Genomic DNA, 18,656 nt, shown 5'->3' with positions numbered 1-18,656 from the left:
GGTTCCTGTTAGACTTGTTATATATATATATATATATATATATATATATATATATATATATATATATATATAAATTTCGCGGCAACACTAATCCATTTTATAGGATGTCTATACTGCTGAACGAGATGTCGTTGCTTTCCTTGACGGCATTAAACGAAGATATGAAAAAGAAGAAAGAAGACAAGAGTATCTTTTCAAACAGAAGTGATAAGTATAGGGGATAGGGGAGCTTTGATAAGTATAGGGAGCTTTACTCTCAGGTTTTATTATCTTTTTACAATTTATTACTTTAAACAATTTAGCGTTTATTACAATCTTAAATATATGTTTTGCAATTTAAAAATATTTGGCGCCGCTTCTCCTCCTTAATTACATTAACAGTGTGACAAACAAATCTACTTATAACAGACTAATTGTCCATCTTGGAACGGGCCATTTTGTTCATATCGTAACTTATAACAATTTTAGTGATATAGCCGACTTGGCTTTTGAGCAGCGACGTATCATTTATAATAATCCTTCCAAGCGGTTCCAGACAATTTATTGAGAAAGATTGGTTTTAAATAAGTATTGTGTATACGTGCTACCATATATTTAGACATTTGTCTGAATTATCTTAATATGGCCGGCAAATTTATGGAAAATTGGTTGTTGAAGGCTAAAAGAAAGGAGGATTTTAGTAGTGATAAACCACCAAAGAAAGCAAAAGAGGACCTTGAAATACATAAGGTATGTACGCAAGTGAAAATGTTTTTGATTTCGTTGATGTATGAATTAATTTTGTTTCATGAAGTTCATATTTTATTAGCAAGGGTTAGGTAAATGATCCATCATATAAGCCATATTAAAAATTTGGCTTAAGTTTAGAGTTGCCCCTCCAGTCTGAAGTTGCCCTTGGACTTTGTAACATACAAAAAACAGTGCTTAAAGTATTAAACATTGTTACATTTCACTTAATTTCAGTACTCCGTGTGTTGCACAAAAATTTTAAAGGTTTTCTTCATTATTTTTGCGCATCCGTTACACCTGTTCGCCATATTTTACAACTACCATGATGCTAAAACCTTCCGCATCCGGCAAATAGTACTAACTTCCACATATCTTTTCTCGTATTAAACATAACTCTCCTGCCGAACTTACATTCCTAAAAATCAAATAAAAATTTACAAATTATCATTTCTTATCTCATTTCTCCTGTAAATTTTCCTGATTTTTATGAAAAGCGGAGGGGTAACTCTAAACTTAACCCAAAAATTTAATATTTTGTAAAGTACAAGGGACAATATGACGCTAAGTTATAGCTACTCTTCATGTATAGCAGAATACGTCCAAAAGTAGGTACTCCGTACCAACATTTGGCAAGAAGAAGGAGCGCATGTATGGTTATTTGTTATAGTATCGTATTTATTCAAATATGAAATGTAGAAGACGAGATTGTCATACAAAATTTTTCAAATGCAGTGTTGTATTTATACAAACCGTAATAAATAGATAGTGTTTTTATTGAACATTCATGGACTAGGCTGGTAGGAGCAGATGGAATCAGTAATTTGTAAGTGTAAGCACTATTTCAGTGGTGACCAGGCTCCACATTTGGTGGAAAGACCAGCCATGACCAACTTAACTTTACCTTCTAGCTACTTAAGTACAATGGTCATATTATTGAAAAGGACCATCCATTTAATAAGAAAAAACCGAATGTCGTATTAATGAAGAGAGGTAAACGAACCTAACCTAAAATAAAGTTGCCATTTACCTAAGAAAAACAGCAATATTACAAAAGATTATCTATCAAATCATGAAGTTTAATTTCGTGTTAATAAACAAAATTAACAATATATTTCAAAGTTTTTCTGGCTTAAACGTTTGAATCTTCTCTACTATACATTTTCCAATAATATTTCTAATACTATAAGTAAGTTATTTTCACATTTATAAACCGAAATAACCTCACTTTATCTACCTAGTGTTAGTAATGTGTACAATGTGTTAGTTTTCTACAACTGCCCCTTTTTTTGTTTGTTTTTCATCTTTGCGTCGTATGTATATACGTCGAGTTTCGCAGCCAAAACGGGAATTGGCATGATCCAGTTCCGAGCTGGCAGGTTAAGAGGGATTCTACTATAGACAGAAAATAAGTACTTAGTTATTCTAATTAACTTTGTGGAACAAAGGGCAGTGCTAAACCATTTTCCAAACTTTTGGTTACCACTATATAAATCTGTTCTGATTTTTCATATACGATATGTCCAAATAATAGAAAATGATCTTATACACCTCTACTACCAGGAAAGTATGTTATCTTTAGAAAAAGAATATCATGTTACATAAATTTACCATACGAAGTGTATTACTTACTTTAAAATTGTTAAATGAGTAAAAGAATCAAGGATTATTTTAACTACATAATTTTCTTTCTTCCAGTCTCCAGATCCCAAATTGGCCTCACCAACTGAGTCTATGTCAGAACAACGTCATGAGTCTTCTGAAGACATTCCTTCTCCCACGACAAGTTCTTCAGGTAGTTCATCATCTGTACATTTTGAACCGAAGACTGCGTCTGTAAGTTTGTGTGAAGTTGATATAGGTTTAGTGTCTGAGAACATTTTTCGATCATCTGCAAATGCAGGAATCACGTTTGAAAAGAGACATACTGTGTTGAAGGAACTCTTCATACCAGAACCTGCTTTTAGGTTTCCTGTAACTACATTTCACAAGAAAAATCTAAAATTTCAGCACAGCTGGCTTGGGAGATGGCCTTGGCTTTCTTACTCAAAACTAAAGGATGGGGCATATTGCAAGTTTTGTGTTCTTTTTGCATCAGAATGTGTTGGTAAAAGTGATTTGTCAGTGCGAAATACTTCATTGGTAGGCAAACCATTTAGGAAATGGAAGGATGCAGTCGAAAAGTTTGATGAGCATTCAACTGCAAAATACCATAAGTCTGCAGTAGTTTCTGCCGAAAACTTTACGAAGGTGGCTGATGGTGTTACTGAGGATGTTGTAACACCCTTTGATACTAAGGCAAAGAAAGAACGAGAAGAGAACAGGGCTGCCATTCTACCTATTATAGAATCAGTTATATTCTGTGGCGAGAATGAGCTGCCTCTCCGGGGAGATGATGATAGTGGACCTGTAACTCTTGAGAAACCTGTAAAAAAGGATGGGAAATTCAGAGCTCTTTTAAGGTATAGAGCAAGATTTGATGAAAATCTCAAGAAACACCTAACTGAGGGATCCAAAAATGCCACATACGTAAGTCCAGACATTCAAAACGAAATTATAGAAGTTTGTGGGCAGTTGATTCAGGAAAACATAGTTAAAAAAATCAACAAAGCAGAATGTTTTTCTATTATTGGAGACGAAACCCTTGATGCATCTGGACAAGAGCAATTTTCACTATGTGTCAGATATGTATCAGATGAGAACCGTTCTGTACTAAGAGAGGATTTTCTTACATTTTTTCCACTGACAGATTTATCAGCACAAAATGTGGCTGATAATATTCTGAGCACCTGCCATGCTTTAGGCATTAACTTGGACAAATTAGTGGGTCAAGGATATGATGGGGCTTCCACAATGAGTGGGTGCAAAAGTGGTGTTCAGAAGAGAATACTGGAACTTTATCCAAGGGCAATGTATGTCCATTGTTCGAGTCATCGCTTAAACTTAGTCCTCTCTCAGTCACTCGCCGTCCCTTTAGTTTCAAATAGTCTTGGAATTTTAAAGCAGACAATACAGTTTTTTAGACATAATGCTGAAGCTGGGAATCTTTTAAAGGTTAATGTGTCGAATTTACTTCCACACTCAAAAAAGTCCAGGCTGATTGATATTTGTGAAACAAGGTTTGCTGAACGACAGGACTGTGTCAATACATTTGTGGAACTCCTTCCTGCTGTAATCCCAAGCCTCCAAAAGCTTTCAGAAATGAACAAATCATTTTCAACTACTGCCTCAACACTTCTAGCAGCAATGGAGAAAGGAAGTTTCATTGTGTCAATATTTGTGTGTGAATATCTTTTCAGTTTTACTTTGCCCCTATCTTTATTTCTCCAAAATCCACATAACGAACTGGCTTCTGCAGTGAAATTCAGTGACGACATCTTGAACACATTGAAACGTCTTCGAGCTGCTAATGAAGATGAAAGTCAGTTCCATAAGATCTTTCAAAAAGCTGTAGGCGTTGCTGAGACAGTCTTTGAAACGGATATTGATGTTCCAAGACAAGCGAAGAAACAGACAAACAGGGACAACCAGCCTCACGACTCCCCCGAAGAATTTTACAGAAGATCAGTGTTCTTACCCTGTGTTGATGGACTCATTGTGCATCTGGAACGGAGGTTTAGCCAAAATAAAGAGTTTTTATCAAACATTGAGATGCTACTTCCAAAACATTGTAAACCGGAATGTGCGGAAGCCATCACAAAGCTAAAACCGTATTATGAAGACAGGGTTTCCCAAGCAGCCATTGAAGCAGAATATATGTTATGGTGCCAAAAATGGAATTCTGTTGAGAAATCTGTTTTACCGGATAGAATTATGACGACTTTGGATGCATGTGATAAGAACTTCTACCCGAACATCCGCTATTTACTGTGTGTTCTGGCATCGTTACCAGTGTCGACATGTGAAGCAGAGAGATCGTTCTCAACTTTGAAAAGAATAAAGACTTACCTACGAAACCGAATGGGGAAAGAACGTCTAACCGGCTTGGCTCTGATGTCTGCACACTACCCTGTGCCTTTCACCCCTGACGAGGTGTTAAACGTGATGGCACGAAGAGGGAAAAGGAGGTTGCTTTTGTAAATACATGTAGAGACAGAATGATAAAGTGTGAAAGTTATTGAAGTGTGTTTTACTGTCTGTTCCAAGTGACGAGTTAAATATGCAGTAGTCAATGATAATTTGAGCACAGCGTTGGCGGCATGTGTCCTTCTCATTGTTTCCTCTCCACTCCAGCCTTACGAGGAACACATTAGCCGAATTACTTGCAATACGTGTGGCAATTGAGCGGGATATCCTGGAAAAGTCAGGGAATTTGAAATTTCTAGAAAAGTCACGGAACTTTCAGAATTTATGTTATTAGTCGGGGAAATTTCAAGCTTTCGAAAACATAGTGCCGTTCTTTAATAGTGTGGACATTTTTATCATAATTTTGCGTCATCGCATCTCTGCAGTATCAAACATGTTATTTCAGAAACAGTTTTCTACTGCTGGTTTAACTTGGCATTTGGAACAAACAGTAATTGACGCAATAATAAAAATAAATAGTTATATGGAAAAAAAAGTTCTGTTAGTATATGGTTCAACAGAGAAAGGAACGCAGATATTGCGAAATATTTTATAAAACATTATTAGATATGTACTTTTTATAACAGTAGATATGTACTTTTCATAATAGTTGAGGTCATAATGAAAGGAAAATTGTTAAATTTGAATGTACAGAAGAAGGTACATAGATATTGTAAAATCTTTTTCAATATTTTTTTTTATATTTTTTTAACAGTATAAAATAGTATTGAAACGATTTCTTCATAGTTTGTTATTAAAATACTCACTAACATATTTTCATTTTATTCTCCTAACAGACTAATATATGTTGCCAGTAAAATAGTTTAGATTGTTCCAGCCACTGGTGTAATAACCACAATATTTCTTGTCACGCTTCCCTCCCCCCCCCATTACGAAATCCTGGCTGAACGAACCAATATATGTTGCCAGTAAAGTACTTTAGAATAATCGAGTTCCTAATGTAATAACCACAGTATTTCATGTCACGGACCCCCCCCATTACGAAATCCTGGCTACGTGCCTGAAACAAGTGTCATGCAGAGGATGATTAGGGAAAATCCCGTTTTGAACAGGTAACGGAGCAATCCTGCTTTCTTCTTTTCGTAACATTGGGTTTGGGTTTTAAAATCGTTAACTATTCCAACGAAGAAATCACCATCGACATTTAAAACGAAAATTCTTTTTTGTGCGTGTCTGTTTGTTTGTTCCCAGATAATAGGACGTATTGAGAGGAGTCCTATCCCCTCTCTATTTTTTTTTTTTTGGTTAATTTTATAACTTTAGACGAAATTTATGTATTTCATGACGCAAGCTAGTTCTGGGTTTTTAAAATAGGCCCCTGCCAAATATCAGTAACTTTTGTGAAAAATAATGTCATTTTGATAAACGTTGCTGTACTTTTTCCTTAATGCTTATCACCTATTTTTAGGTGATAGGGTAGAATCTTCATTATTCGATTAAAAAAGTACCAATAAGGCTTTTTACTTCGTTTTCTTCAAGACTGGAGGCATTTTAGAACACGTTACATATGCTTTCACGCCTTTCTGCGTTGAGGCATAGTGTGTGATGACGTCATAAATTTAAAAAAGATATTTTTGTTATGCGTATTATTATTATTTGGTGGGTTATGTCTTGCATTCAGAAGACTGAAATTTTGCACACTCGTTCAGTGCATCCCTTAATAATTTTCAGATGTTTTCAGATCTCTGCATGGTATCAGCGGGGTCCAGAGGGGCAAAAATGTTTAAAAAAGGATATTTTTAACAAAAAGGATATTTTTCGTGATTTTCCCGCCTCACATGGAGACATATGAATGGTACCGTTTGAAAGGCTGTTCTATTCTGAAGAAAATCATGTACGTACTATGCTCCTAGGATACATAGGGATGTTTCAGGAAACTATTACCTGAGATCCTGTTTTATACGGGAATCTGGGGTATTTGGGGAATATTATATTTCGCGGGCTTACTTTTGCGCCTACAAGATTGAAATTTTGCATATTTACTCAGTGGACCCCTCAGTATTTTTCAGATTTGTTTCAGATCTCTGCCTTAAAACAGGGGAGGGGTCCACAGAGGTAAAAATAAAAAACAACAACATATTTTTAACAGAAAATTCCTTTTTTCGTGATTTATCCGCCCCAGACACATGATGGAGACATTTGAAGGGTATCGTTTGAAAATTTGTTTTATTCTGAAGAGAATAATGTACAAATCATGATCCTAGGTTAAATAGGGATGTCTGAGGAAATTTTTATATTACATCCGGGTCATCTGGAGCATTCTGGGAATGTTCTTAGCTCATTGTTAAATAGTTTCCTCACCCTTACTACTCAAGACAGAAGCTTGAAATTTTGTACACACATTTAGTACACCCGTCAGTATTTCCCAGTTGATTTTGAGATCTGTGCGTTAACACAGGGGAATCCAGAGGGGATCATTTTTTTTAAAGTGAAAAAATTGCCGATTACTCTCAAAATTTCCCGCTTCAGGGACATGATAGGGAAATTTGAATGTTACCGTTTGAAAAGCTGTGCTATTCTAAAGAGAGTGATGTATGTACTATGATCCTAGGATAAATAGGGATGATGCTGTAGCTGCTTGACTTAAAGTCTATAATACCGTTAAAAATAGCCATAATTTAAAAGGGTTAAGAAACATTGTTTGGGATTGATATAGGTTAACGATTTGGGATAATTCAAAATTCAACCCCAATACTTTAACTTAAATGGCATAATTAGCATTTAATACTAATTCCTAATGCTTTTTCTTCAGTTCGCGACTTGTATTATACGAGGAGAAAGATTTGTTTTAAATAAATAAATAAAAAAAAAATCATGATTTTTCCACCCTGCTATAAAATGAGTCATATATCGGGTGTTGCAAAATAAGTGTTACAACTCTTGGGAGGTGAATCCTGCCACTGAGACAAGAAAAAAAGTTCTCTTGAACTTTCGGCTATCGGACATAGTTTCAGATCTACACGGTGCCGAAAGCGTGGGAAAATGACTTTCGGACGCCAATAGTTCGGAAACTATCCAACGTAAAGAGGGCGGGTAAAAAATTCACTGAAGAAATCATACCTGCTCTATTGAATTTTGCATGTTTCACAATCCTACCATGCACGCGCAAGGGATTCCCCAAAGAACGTATGGAGTCCCGGATAATCTGCTAAATCAAAGTAGGTCTAAATGGATATGAATTGATGGGGTTTCTACCAGGTAACAATAATTCGTTTGTATTAAGTCGATATCTGGAACAAATACAAAATGGCGGACACTTTCATGTTCGTTGTGTGTGGTTGCATAATCGCCAGGTACGCATGCTGGCCAACAGTGAAGTTCTGAGTATTAAGTGTAGCGAATTTGTACTCAGATGCTCTAGAAAGACATCTGGAGTGTCGGTAGAGCACAACAGATGGAGCAGGGTGATTCACATGTGTGGAAACACATAACAAAAATGCCTAGAAATGCACTCACACTCAGTAAACGTGAATTCAAAGCGTCGGAAATGTAAGGATTAGCGTCAAGAATGAAAGTCAATTCACCAATAATATTCCCTCAAACCGACGCAATATGATGTGCACGGTTGCATACCAATAAGGATACAACAACTGAGGCCAAGTTGAAATTGTGCAAAGGACTCACTAAGAAACTGGGTAAAATAAATGAATGTCTCTAGTTGGATAACATGATCGATTTTGAAATGCGGACAATTTGTATGTTGATATCGATAGTGGAGAAATGTCAACATGTGCCACTACTGCTGGGACACCGTCTCACGTGGGAAAAATAGGAAAATAACTACTCGGGTCTTGAATCTGAGGCCGTGGGCTCCCAGTAGGATTGGAAACTGCGACCACGCGAGCGAAACCGAGCTCTCTAGCCCTGAGGCTCGAGGGAGCCTGACTTTTCTGTATACATTTCTTTGAAGAGTACCCACTTTGTTTGGCAAGCGGTCTTGTACAGCCTCCCGACATGCTTGTGTGTTACATTTTGTTACTCCTACTGCACAGCTGTAAACAATCAGAGCTTTAAGACGTTTCTTCCTATTTCTCATGCCGTTTTATCTTCCATATGTATTGTGTTCCAGCTGTAGTGTTACATATGTCAAATTGGTTCATTTTCATCTTTGTCTTGGCATGTACTGTGTGTAAGATACATATTTCTGGAGGTATTTTGATATCGATTACGTCATATGTCCCAGAAGACGTGAGACATGATACAAGTTTGTTATTTTCACGCTTTATCACAATTTGAACCATGGATTAAGAGATTTCTTTTTATATGTGTCGACTGTTGGACAATGTTCCAAAGTGGGACATTGATACAATCTTGTTCTAGTTACGTTCTACCAAAAAGTGCACCAGATGTAATAGCAGAATGTACAACGTTATCTTCCTAGTTTTCGCATGTGAGACGGTGTCCCAGCAGCAGTGGGACATGTTGACATTTGTCCATTAGCTACATGTCGACATCAACACACACATTGGCCACATTTCAATATCGATCATGCGATCCCACTAGAGACATTCATTTAGTTTACCCAGTTTCTTAGTGAGTCCCTTTGCACAATTTCAACTTGGTCTCAGTTGTTGTATCCTTATTGGTATGCAACCGTGCACATCATATTGCGTCGGTTTGAGGGAATATTATTGGTGAATTGACTTTCATGTTCTTGACGCTAATCCTTACATTTCCGACGCTTTGAATTCCCGTTTACTGAGTGTGAGTGCATTTCTAGGCATTTTTTGTTATGTGTTTCCACACATGTGAATCATCCTGCTCCATCTGTTGTGCTCTACCGACACTCCAGATGTCTTTCTAGAGCATCTGAGTACAAATTCGCTACACTTAATACTCAGAACTTCACTGTTGGCCAGCATGCGTACCTGGCGATTATGCAACCACACATAACGAACATGAAAGTGTCCGCCATTTTGTATTTGTTCCAGATATCGACTTAATACAAACGAATTATTGTTACCTGGTAGAAACCCCATCAATTCATATCCATTTAGACCTACTTTGATTTAGCAGATTATCCGAGACTCCATACGTTCTTTGGGGAATCCCTTGCGCGTGCATGGTAGGATTGTGAAACATGCAAAATTCAATAGAGCAGGTATGATTTCTTCAGTGAATTTTTTACCCGCCCTCTTTACGTTGGATAGTTTCCGAACTATTGACGTCCGAAAGTCATTTTCCCACGCTTTCGGCACCGTGTAGATCTGAAACTATGTCCGATAGCCGAAAGTTCAAGAGAACTTTTTTTCTTGTCTCAGTGGCAGGATTCACCTCCCAAGAGTTGTAACACTTATTTTGCAAGACCCGATATATATGGGGAAAATCTTCGAAGGGTAGTTTACTTTTGCAAGCAGACATGTACATACGAATAAGGGTCCAAATCTTTTGAGGGAAGTGCAAATTCAATATCAAGATAAATAATATTAGTAGGCCTATACGTAAAATCATTCCTAAAATTGGACTAAATTTATAGAAAAGTCGGAATTTCCAGAACCCACTCCTACGCATGTCCCTACTTGGAAGTGAGTTTTTTTCCGCATGATTTTCGCAGAAACGATTCAGATGACTTCGTTCATATTTCATAAATAAATATTTCGTTAATAACATGACAATACGGTATATTCAATTGTCCTGAAAAAGAATCTAAGAGAGGTAATTTATTCTTGGGAACGAGATTTCTTTTTTTAAAGATTTACTCAACAACGACTCAAGCGATGTTGTTCATATTTAATTAGTAAATATTTCTAGTCGAACGATATGACATAGGTTATTAGTCCTGAAAAAGTCACGAGAGGTAGTTTATTCTAGGGGTGAGTACTTATAAACGATTTTCTCAAAAATGACTTGGTATGATTTTGTTCTCCTTCTTCTAATAGCCTTTCCTCCAGTTAGATGAGGTTGGCTTTTCGGATCACTTACATGCACCTGTTTATATCTTGTCATATCCACTCTGACATCACAATGCATTATATCATTCTTTTCACAATCTCCCTACTTCTTTGGTTCGCCTCACCTTTGTTTCCATATTTAGTTCTATGATATCCACTTGGTGAGCTACGCATTCTCAAGATTTTTATATGTATTGTATATATTTTTATGTTTGCTTGTTTGCGTCTAGGATAAAAAAAAAAAAAAAAAAAACAGATGCAAGGATGTCGCAAAGCTTGAAACTAACTTTGGTGTGCCCCAAAGAAAAAAAATATTGAGAAACGCTGAACAAGACATATCACCTTCATTGTTATGGTGGATCACTAGGTGTTCTCGGTGCTATGCTAAACGCTGCTTGAATAGTGCAGCGTTGCCAGATAGTGTCGAGTATATACTGATGCCACATAATAAAGGAAGTAATGATGGAATTCTGCTTGCATATTTACTGGAGAAATTAATTTTCGACCTTTCCCGCAATTCACATCTAAGTTCCGCTTCTCAAACTGCAACGCTAGAATCCAGGAATTTTCTTATTATTACTACCGCACTAAACGTTCAAATTTGCCAACAACGCATTATGGCGTTCTGCGCAAGTTTCTTATCAAAATCTATTTCCTTAAATGTAAATTAATATTTAAATAAAATGTGAAACAAAACACAAAAAACGGTCAAACAATATATCTATTTCGAAATAAGATCGTTACTTTAAAATACTTTACACATACAAATAAACATTTCATAAAACGGAGCACTTCTAGTAAGATCTAACAGCAACTGCCATCTTGTGTGCTCGTTGTAAAACTAATGAAATATTTTCTTTTATTTGTTATCTTTTTCGATATCGTAAGACGCAACCAAATGAATCAGTATCTTTTGTTGTAGCTGAAACATAACTCTATCTTACAGTACAATATTTATAATATGTAACGTTTCATTGCGCAGCAATTAAGGGAATGAGCTAAAATATGTACTGACTTCCGGGTGGTGATCCACCTTATACTTACGACGTAGAAACAGAAGTAGTGATAAAAGCTTTGGGTTCATTCTGTGTCACGTGGGAGGCGCTTTTTACACACTATATGAGAAACTACGCGAAGAAGATGTGACTTTTTTTTTTAAAAAAAAAAAAAAAAATACTATCGGATATCCACAGAAACTTTTGATTTTTTAAGAGGAAGAATTGGAAATCATACTCAGCGCCATAATACAGAAAATACAGAAATGATACCCTATATTCCTTCAATAGAAATGTTGGCAGTTGCAATAAGTCTATTATTATTAAATTACTGACTGACTGGTCACTTCTAAATTGTAAACCACTTCCATTACAGGGAGCGATCATGCGCTTTTCTTTATTCGCTTCCTCGTGGTCGGTTTTAGTAACAGAAGTTCAAATATCGAGTTCTAAACCCTGCGAAAAAGTCGCAAACAATTCCCTGAATTTAGAATTTTATTTTAGCTTATTTATTTATTATTATTATTATTATTATTATTATTATTATTATTATTATTATTACAAAGATGCTGGGGGAACATTTTTAGTCATCATCGATTTCTTTTTTAAATTCATACCTTCAAGTAGAGATGTGTTTATTTCTCAATCGTCGTTTATGGCCATTTTCAGTCGCTCCTGAGGGTAAAAGTAACTCCCCAATCAAGAAAGACTTGAATGAAGAACGATTTTGATGCTATTTTTTTTATTTGATCATATTGTACTGTACTCCTCATAGAACCATGAAACTTTCCTGACCCTTTATCTCTCTCGTCTTGATTACGAAGGAGGGATTCGACTTTGTAAGATTGCCAGATTGCCAATGGCAAGAAGAAGTGAACTGAAGTGAATGAAATTGTGCACAGATATTGTAGACGTAAAATGAGGGAATACGTGTTTCGTATTTTCCTAGAAAAAACGGTTGGGTGGGGCACGGACCCCTCCAAACCTTTGGTTACGAAATATCAAAAATGCTAATAACAGTATGTCAGAAGTGCCTAAAGGACATGAAGAACTGCAACGAAACTTTGTGTAGGGACACTATGCAAAAAATAAACTAACACGGGTTTTTAATTTTCTTCGGAAAAGCGGTTTTAGGGGCAAAAGCACCCATTCAAAATTTTGAAAGCTGACGCCCGAAAGGCAAGAAGAATAAGACTGAAGTGATTGGAACTGTACACAGATATTGTAGACGTAAGATTAGGGAATACGTGATTCGTATTTTCCTGAAAAAAGAGAAAAGAAAGAAACTGTTGGGTGGCGGAAAGAGTGGACCGAAATGAAGGAAATTGTAAGTAGATATTATAAATAAAATAAGACCTTTCGTGTTCAATAAGTGTCCCCATCCGATTTCTTCAAATTTGGCACATCAACAGTAAGCACAAACAGTATACCATATTTTATAGTATTTCGGGAGGCTCTTTTCATCTTACAATGTTTTCCCGTATAAACAAAAACACGTGTTGATTTATTTTCTGTTTACTGTTGATGTGCCAAATTTGAAGCAAATCGGATGCGGACACTTGTGAAATCCGAGAGGCCTTACTTTACATCTACACACACACACACACTTTCATTTGCTTCGGTCCACCCCTTCCTCCGCTACTACGGTAATATTTACTTTTTCCGGAGGGGGCCATATCCCCAAAACCGTTTTTCCGCACAAACTAAAACACGTGTTCCTTTTTTTTTTTTTTTCACAGTTTCGTTGCAGTTCTTCAGATCTTTTAGGAACTTCTAACGTACACTTATTTGTACGTTTCATATTTCGCAATCAGCAGTTTAGAAGATCAGTGCCCCACCCAATATTCTTTTTTCTTTTTTAGGAAATCGTGAAACACGTATTCCCTCATTTTACGTCTACAATATTTGTGCACAGTTTCATTCACTTCGGTCCACTTCTTCTTTCCTTTCATGCGCCAACTTTCAAAACTTTCGGTGGGGACTTTTGCTTCCTAAAACAGTTTTTCGCATAAAATAAAAAAGAAAGAACTCATATTCGTTTATTTTTTGCGTATTGTCACTACACAAAGCTTCGTTGCAATTCTTCATGTTCTCTAGGCACTTCTGACATACTGTTATTAGCACTTCTGATATTTCGTAATCAAAGGTTTGGAAGGCCCATGCGCCACTCTATCCTTTTTTCCAGGAAAATACGAAACATGTGTTCCCTGATTTTACGTCTACAATATCTGTGCACAGTTTCATTCACTTCGGTCCACTTCTTTTTGCCTTTCGGGTGTCAACTTTCAAAATTTTGGGTGGGGACTTTTGCCTTCCAAAACCGTTTTTTTTTTTTTTTTCGCAAAAAGTAAAAAACACGGATTCGTTTATTTTATGTGTAGTATCTACCTGCCAAATTTTATCAAAATCGGAATGTTACCTTTGGGAAGTGTTACATGTTGCATGTTGGTATTACAAGTAAGTGAATTACAAAGAAAGTCTTCTGTAGGAAGAGGGTGAAGCTTTTACTTGAAACAGTACTCCCTACTTGTGTAGTTACTAGCGCGTGTGACTTGTACATAGGGTCTCAAGTTCGATCCCTATTGAGAGTTTATTATGCAAATTTATTCCTCAAATTTACGAGTTCCGTATATATTTGGTACATCTTTAAAAATTTAAAATTTCAAGTGTTCTGGAAGTTATTAATGTAGAGAAAAAGGACTGTTTTATATAAACACGTCTCCATATTAGAAATTTTAGCTTGGAGTTCATGATTCATTCCCGTTCTGCCTAAAGCCCCTCCAGCACTTTGTACAAAATATTTTAAATGATCTTATCTTTATGCAGAACCGGAATTCCTGTTCTGCATAATCTTCGGAGATAAAGAATTTTATGCTGGAAGGATTTTTAAGGGAAATGTAGCACCGAAATGCTTGACTCCTAGCGTGTTTTTATGCACATCGGAAGTCATGTAGGTGCATATAATGGTTATAGTAACCAGAGCGGGGATAAAACCCAAGCGATAAAAATCCAAGAAAAATTCTGACAAGGTGGACAAAATCCTATGGACAGCATTATATGAGTATATCTTTGATTTACCAGTGCTCGCCCTATATGATTATTTCTTTCCTTCAATTGTCACATTTTCTTTCTTTTAAAATACGGAAAATCCAATAAAACTTATTCCTAAAAATGTTATAATAAAAGGATAGATTATTTATTTAAATAATAAAGAAAGGCTTTAATTACTTTCACACACACACACACATGAAAAGTTCTGGGTATTCCTATAAATTATACATTTAATACATTTGAAATACGTTCAGCATGTTATTGTTAGGCCATTGATTTTAATTGTGAAAACAAACTATGATGTTATTCATCTTCATGACGTAGCATATAGGAGTTTTATTTTGAGCGTTGTATAAATATTTATTTATTTTAATTCTGAAATACTGATCGAGATATATAGATCGAGATATCGATCGAGAAATACTGATCGAGATATATATATTTTGCAAAGATCAAAATGTAAAATATAGTCTATACTTACTACAGACGTGTTCAAATTATTAGACTCAACATTTAGTTTCTGAATATTTTACAGTTATTACAATATTGCATCAGAAAACGCCTTTCAACTTAGTAAAAATTACTGTTCTGTAACTCTGTTCTAATTCCTTTTGGTCATGGCACATGCTTTTCAATATCAATTAAACAAATGCATGTGTGACATTTAAATGTAAATACTATACAGTGTATGTATCTAAATTGGAAACAAAAAATGAAATGGAACACTTGTAAGAAAATGATCTCTCCCACAAAGATTACTATTTCGTATGAAATCCGTTATTCTTTATTAAGTCTTTTATCCTTTGTGGCATGTTATATACGAGTTTTAACACTTTTTGACTTCAATTCAGCTTCATGACACCACAAATTGTTGATCTCCTGGATCAATTAGTGCTTGGTTGTAATATGCTTTTTCTTTAGCTTTTCTTCATAAAGCTCCAGGGGTTTTCAATCGGGTTCATATCAGGATTATTGCCCGGCCACGGAAGAACACTAGTTTCGTTGTTCTCGAAGAATTTTTTCACAGTTTTGACCCGGTGGCATGTGGCTTCATCACGCATAAAGATGAAGTGTGCGTCATCAAACCAGATTGCAGTCTGGGGAAGCAGTTCTTCTTGAAGAACTGGAAGGACCTTAAGATTTGTCTTCTATACATAATTCTATACTATATGCGATAACATACTTCTGTTCTTATATTTATATTGTCAATGTAGAAGCTTGTAAATAGCACCAATACAAAATATCAATATCACACATTCAAATACTTGTATGTTTTTACAGAGTTCAAACCAAACCAGGTCAGATAACCAGGGATAAGGGCCGTCTTATGCTCCCTCTTGAATTATTTGTTAAATGTATGGCCAAACATGTCTTGGGGATGTGAAATATGATACCTTTTATTTACTGCTAACCTTAGCATGTTGGACATGAAATAGATGTGAATAATACTGCCAATGACAAAACTGTATTTACTCATTTTTTCGAGAAGAACAAGTAGGATAGCATTTAAAATTTATGATGAAACCTGAAGAAATAGTTATTCTTCTTATAGTATCTCTTACAATCAAGAAGAAAAAAAATCCTAGAAGAAATCCCTCCCTGTACAGAATTTCCCACCTCCAAAGATTATGCAGAACGGGAATTATTGAAGTTACGTAATCTGGAAACTTTTGGTTTGCCTTTAATATATAAAATCCCTGACCCTAGAAAAATTTGCAGTCTACCCCCCTAAATGACTATGTACTGGTTTCTGCAAACGCATTGTATTGCATATTATATTAGTAATTTAGCGTTATTTGTTGATTTTTTTTTTTTTTTTTGCTTATACATATCAACTCTATCAAAACACACTGTGAAATATAGTAACTGTATTGCATAATAAATGTTCTTTCTCTTTGTTCAATTTTAAATTTACTGTGTTCTTAATGTATACAGTTGGTATTTAATGTTCACTCGTGAAATGCACAGTGAGCTTTTGTCCTAATTAAGTAAACTTTCGTGGATGTTTGTCCCACTCTTAATAAAATACACTCCACACAGTATATATTTTAAATCTGAATGTTTGCTTGGTTTTAGAAGTCTGGTAAAATATGCTTTTTAAACATTTTTATTTATTTATTTTAGGAATTTGTCTTGGGATTCTCGTATCTCCATTTGAAAGAAATTAATTTCTTAACCAATTATATAATTAATTCTTAGAACGAAATATGTTATATAATGTAATTCATGTATAACTGCAGAACAGATAATGATAATAATAATTTTAGTAGTACAAATATGGGTGTTGCCGTTGGAATTAGCTACGTTCGTAACATTATCACCTACTAGTTGCTGCATCGTCGCAATTTCGTGTGGTGGTGGCGAGTTTCAGAACTAAAGCACCTGAATTAAAACGGCACAAGACCTAAAAATCATTTCGCGGCACAAGTCCTAAACGGCAGAAATCCTAAACGGAACAAGACCTAAAATTTAGGTCTAGTGCCTATATTTTAAGGACTTATGCCGTTTAGGACTTATGAATGTCACACGGAACATCGGCCTATAATGTCGGTGTGTGTGAAAACTATGATTTGAGTACATTGAATTCGATTCCATCGCCGACATTATCGGCGCTTCCACCGATATTATCGTTGCCGTGTTCAAACGACCTTACTGTTTCCTGGACCACTTCATTCTTAATTCTGTCTTTCCGCGTCACTCCACTTTCCATTTTCTCAAACCGTTGCTAATTCTGATGTCTATATCTCATTTTCCTGCAATATTGATCCCAATTTCCTCGTCATTAGCACCTTTCCTACGTCCAGTCGTATTCTTGTATTGCCAATTACATTTTTTTTTCTGAAAGGACTATGTAAATATTCAGTCTTGGTTTCAATTCTACCTCTTTGCTCTCCAATGCGTCTTTCTAGGTATCTGATTTCTCTTGCAGTGATGCCTTGGTTTCATTCACCAGCGCGATGTCGTCCGCAAATAGCATTTTCCAAGGTGCTTACTCTTGGATATCCTTTGTAAGGCCGTTCATCACAACTGCGAAAAAGGATGGGCTAAGGCTAGAACCCTGAGCCCCACTTTAACTGTGAACTCTTGTTATTCTACAGGTGTTTTTCACTCCTGTCCTATATCCATCCTACATATTTTGAATTATACAGATGTATATCTTCGAATACACTTCTTCAGTGCTCACCCATGTCACTCTATCATACGCTTTCTCTAGGTCGATGAAATCCATATGGAGGCCTTCTGGTATTCTCTGTACTTTTCTATTAGCATTCTAAGTGGAAATGCTGTATCCATTGTCGACTGTCTTGGCATGAAACCATATTGATTCTGTGTTATCTCAGTCTCTTTCCTCAATCTTGCTTCTCTCATTCTCTTCCAGAGCTTCATTGCAAGTCTCTTCAATTTTATTCTCCTGTACTTGCCACGTTTCTCCACATCTCCTTTGCTTTTAAAAAGCGTTACAATCTAGCTGCTTCTGCATTCTCTTGGCATATTTCCTGTTTCTGGTATCCTACTAAGAAGTCGAGTAAACCACTGCACTTTTTCCTTACCTAAACTTTTCATGCTTCGATAAGGAAATTATCCGCTCCTGGTGCTTTACCACTTTTCATTTTTCCATGGCATTTTCTATCTCTACCATGGTCACAGACAAAAGCCCCAGAACCTGATTCGTGGGTAGATTTTCACAAGTTTCCTTCGTGTTTTCTTCATTGAGAAGTTTCTGGAAATACTCCTTCTACCTCTTTATCTTTTCTTCACTAGTCAGAACATCGTTATTTTTATCCTTGATACAGCGTATATACGAAATATCTTTCTTTTGCCTCTCTTACCATTGGGAACTTGTAAGTCATGTTTTCTCCCTCATTTGTTTTAAGATTATTGTACAACTCATGATAAGTTTGGTCAT

At 35.9% G+C, this 18,656-nt stretch overlaps 1 protein-coding gene across 1 annotated transcript; it reads left to right on the top strand.

Annotated features, from left to right (window-relative positions):
- The first annotated feature begins 621 nt into the window (after positions 1-621).
- LOC145665320 (52 kDa repressor of the inhibitor of the protein kinase-like) lies at positions 622-4,806 on the top strand. Its single transcript, XM_081732618.1, has 2 exons — positions 622-729; positions 2,425-4,806. Exons 1-2 carry the CDS (start codon positions 622-624, stop codon positions 4,804-4,806), a joined length of 2,490 nt encoding a protein of 829 aa, XP_081588744.1.
- The last annotated feature ends 13,850 nt before the right edge of the window (positions 4,807-18,656 follow it).

This window comes from Thermobia domestica, chromosome 11, assembly GCF_964235325.1.
Source record: "Thermobia domestica chromosome 11, izTheDome1.hap1.1, whole genome shotgun sequence".
Taxonomy (NCBI): domain Eukaryota; kingdom Metazoa; phylum Arthropoda; class Insecta; order Zygentoma; family Lepismatidae; genus Thermobia; species Thermobia domestica.
The sequence above is the reverse complement of the archived record's forward strand: the minus strand, read 5'-3'. Positions and strand labels throughout refer to the sequence as shown.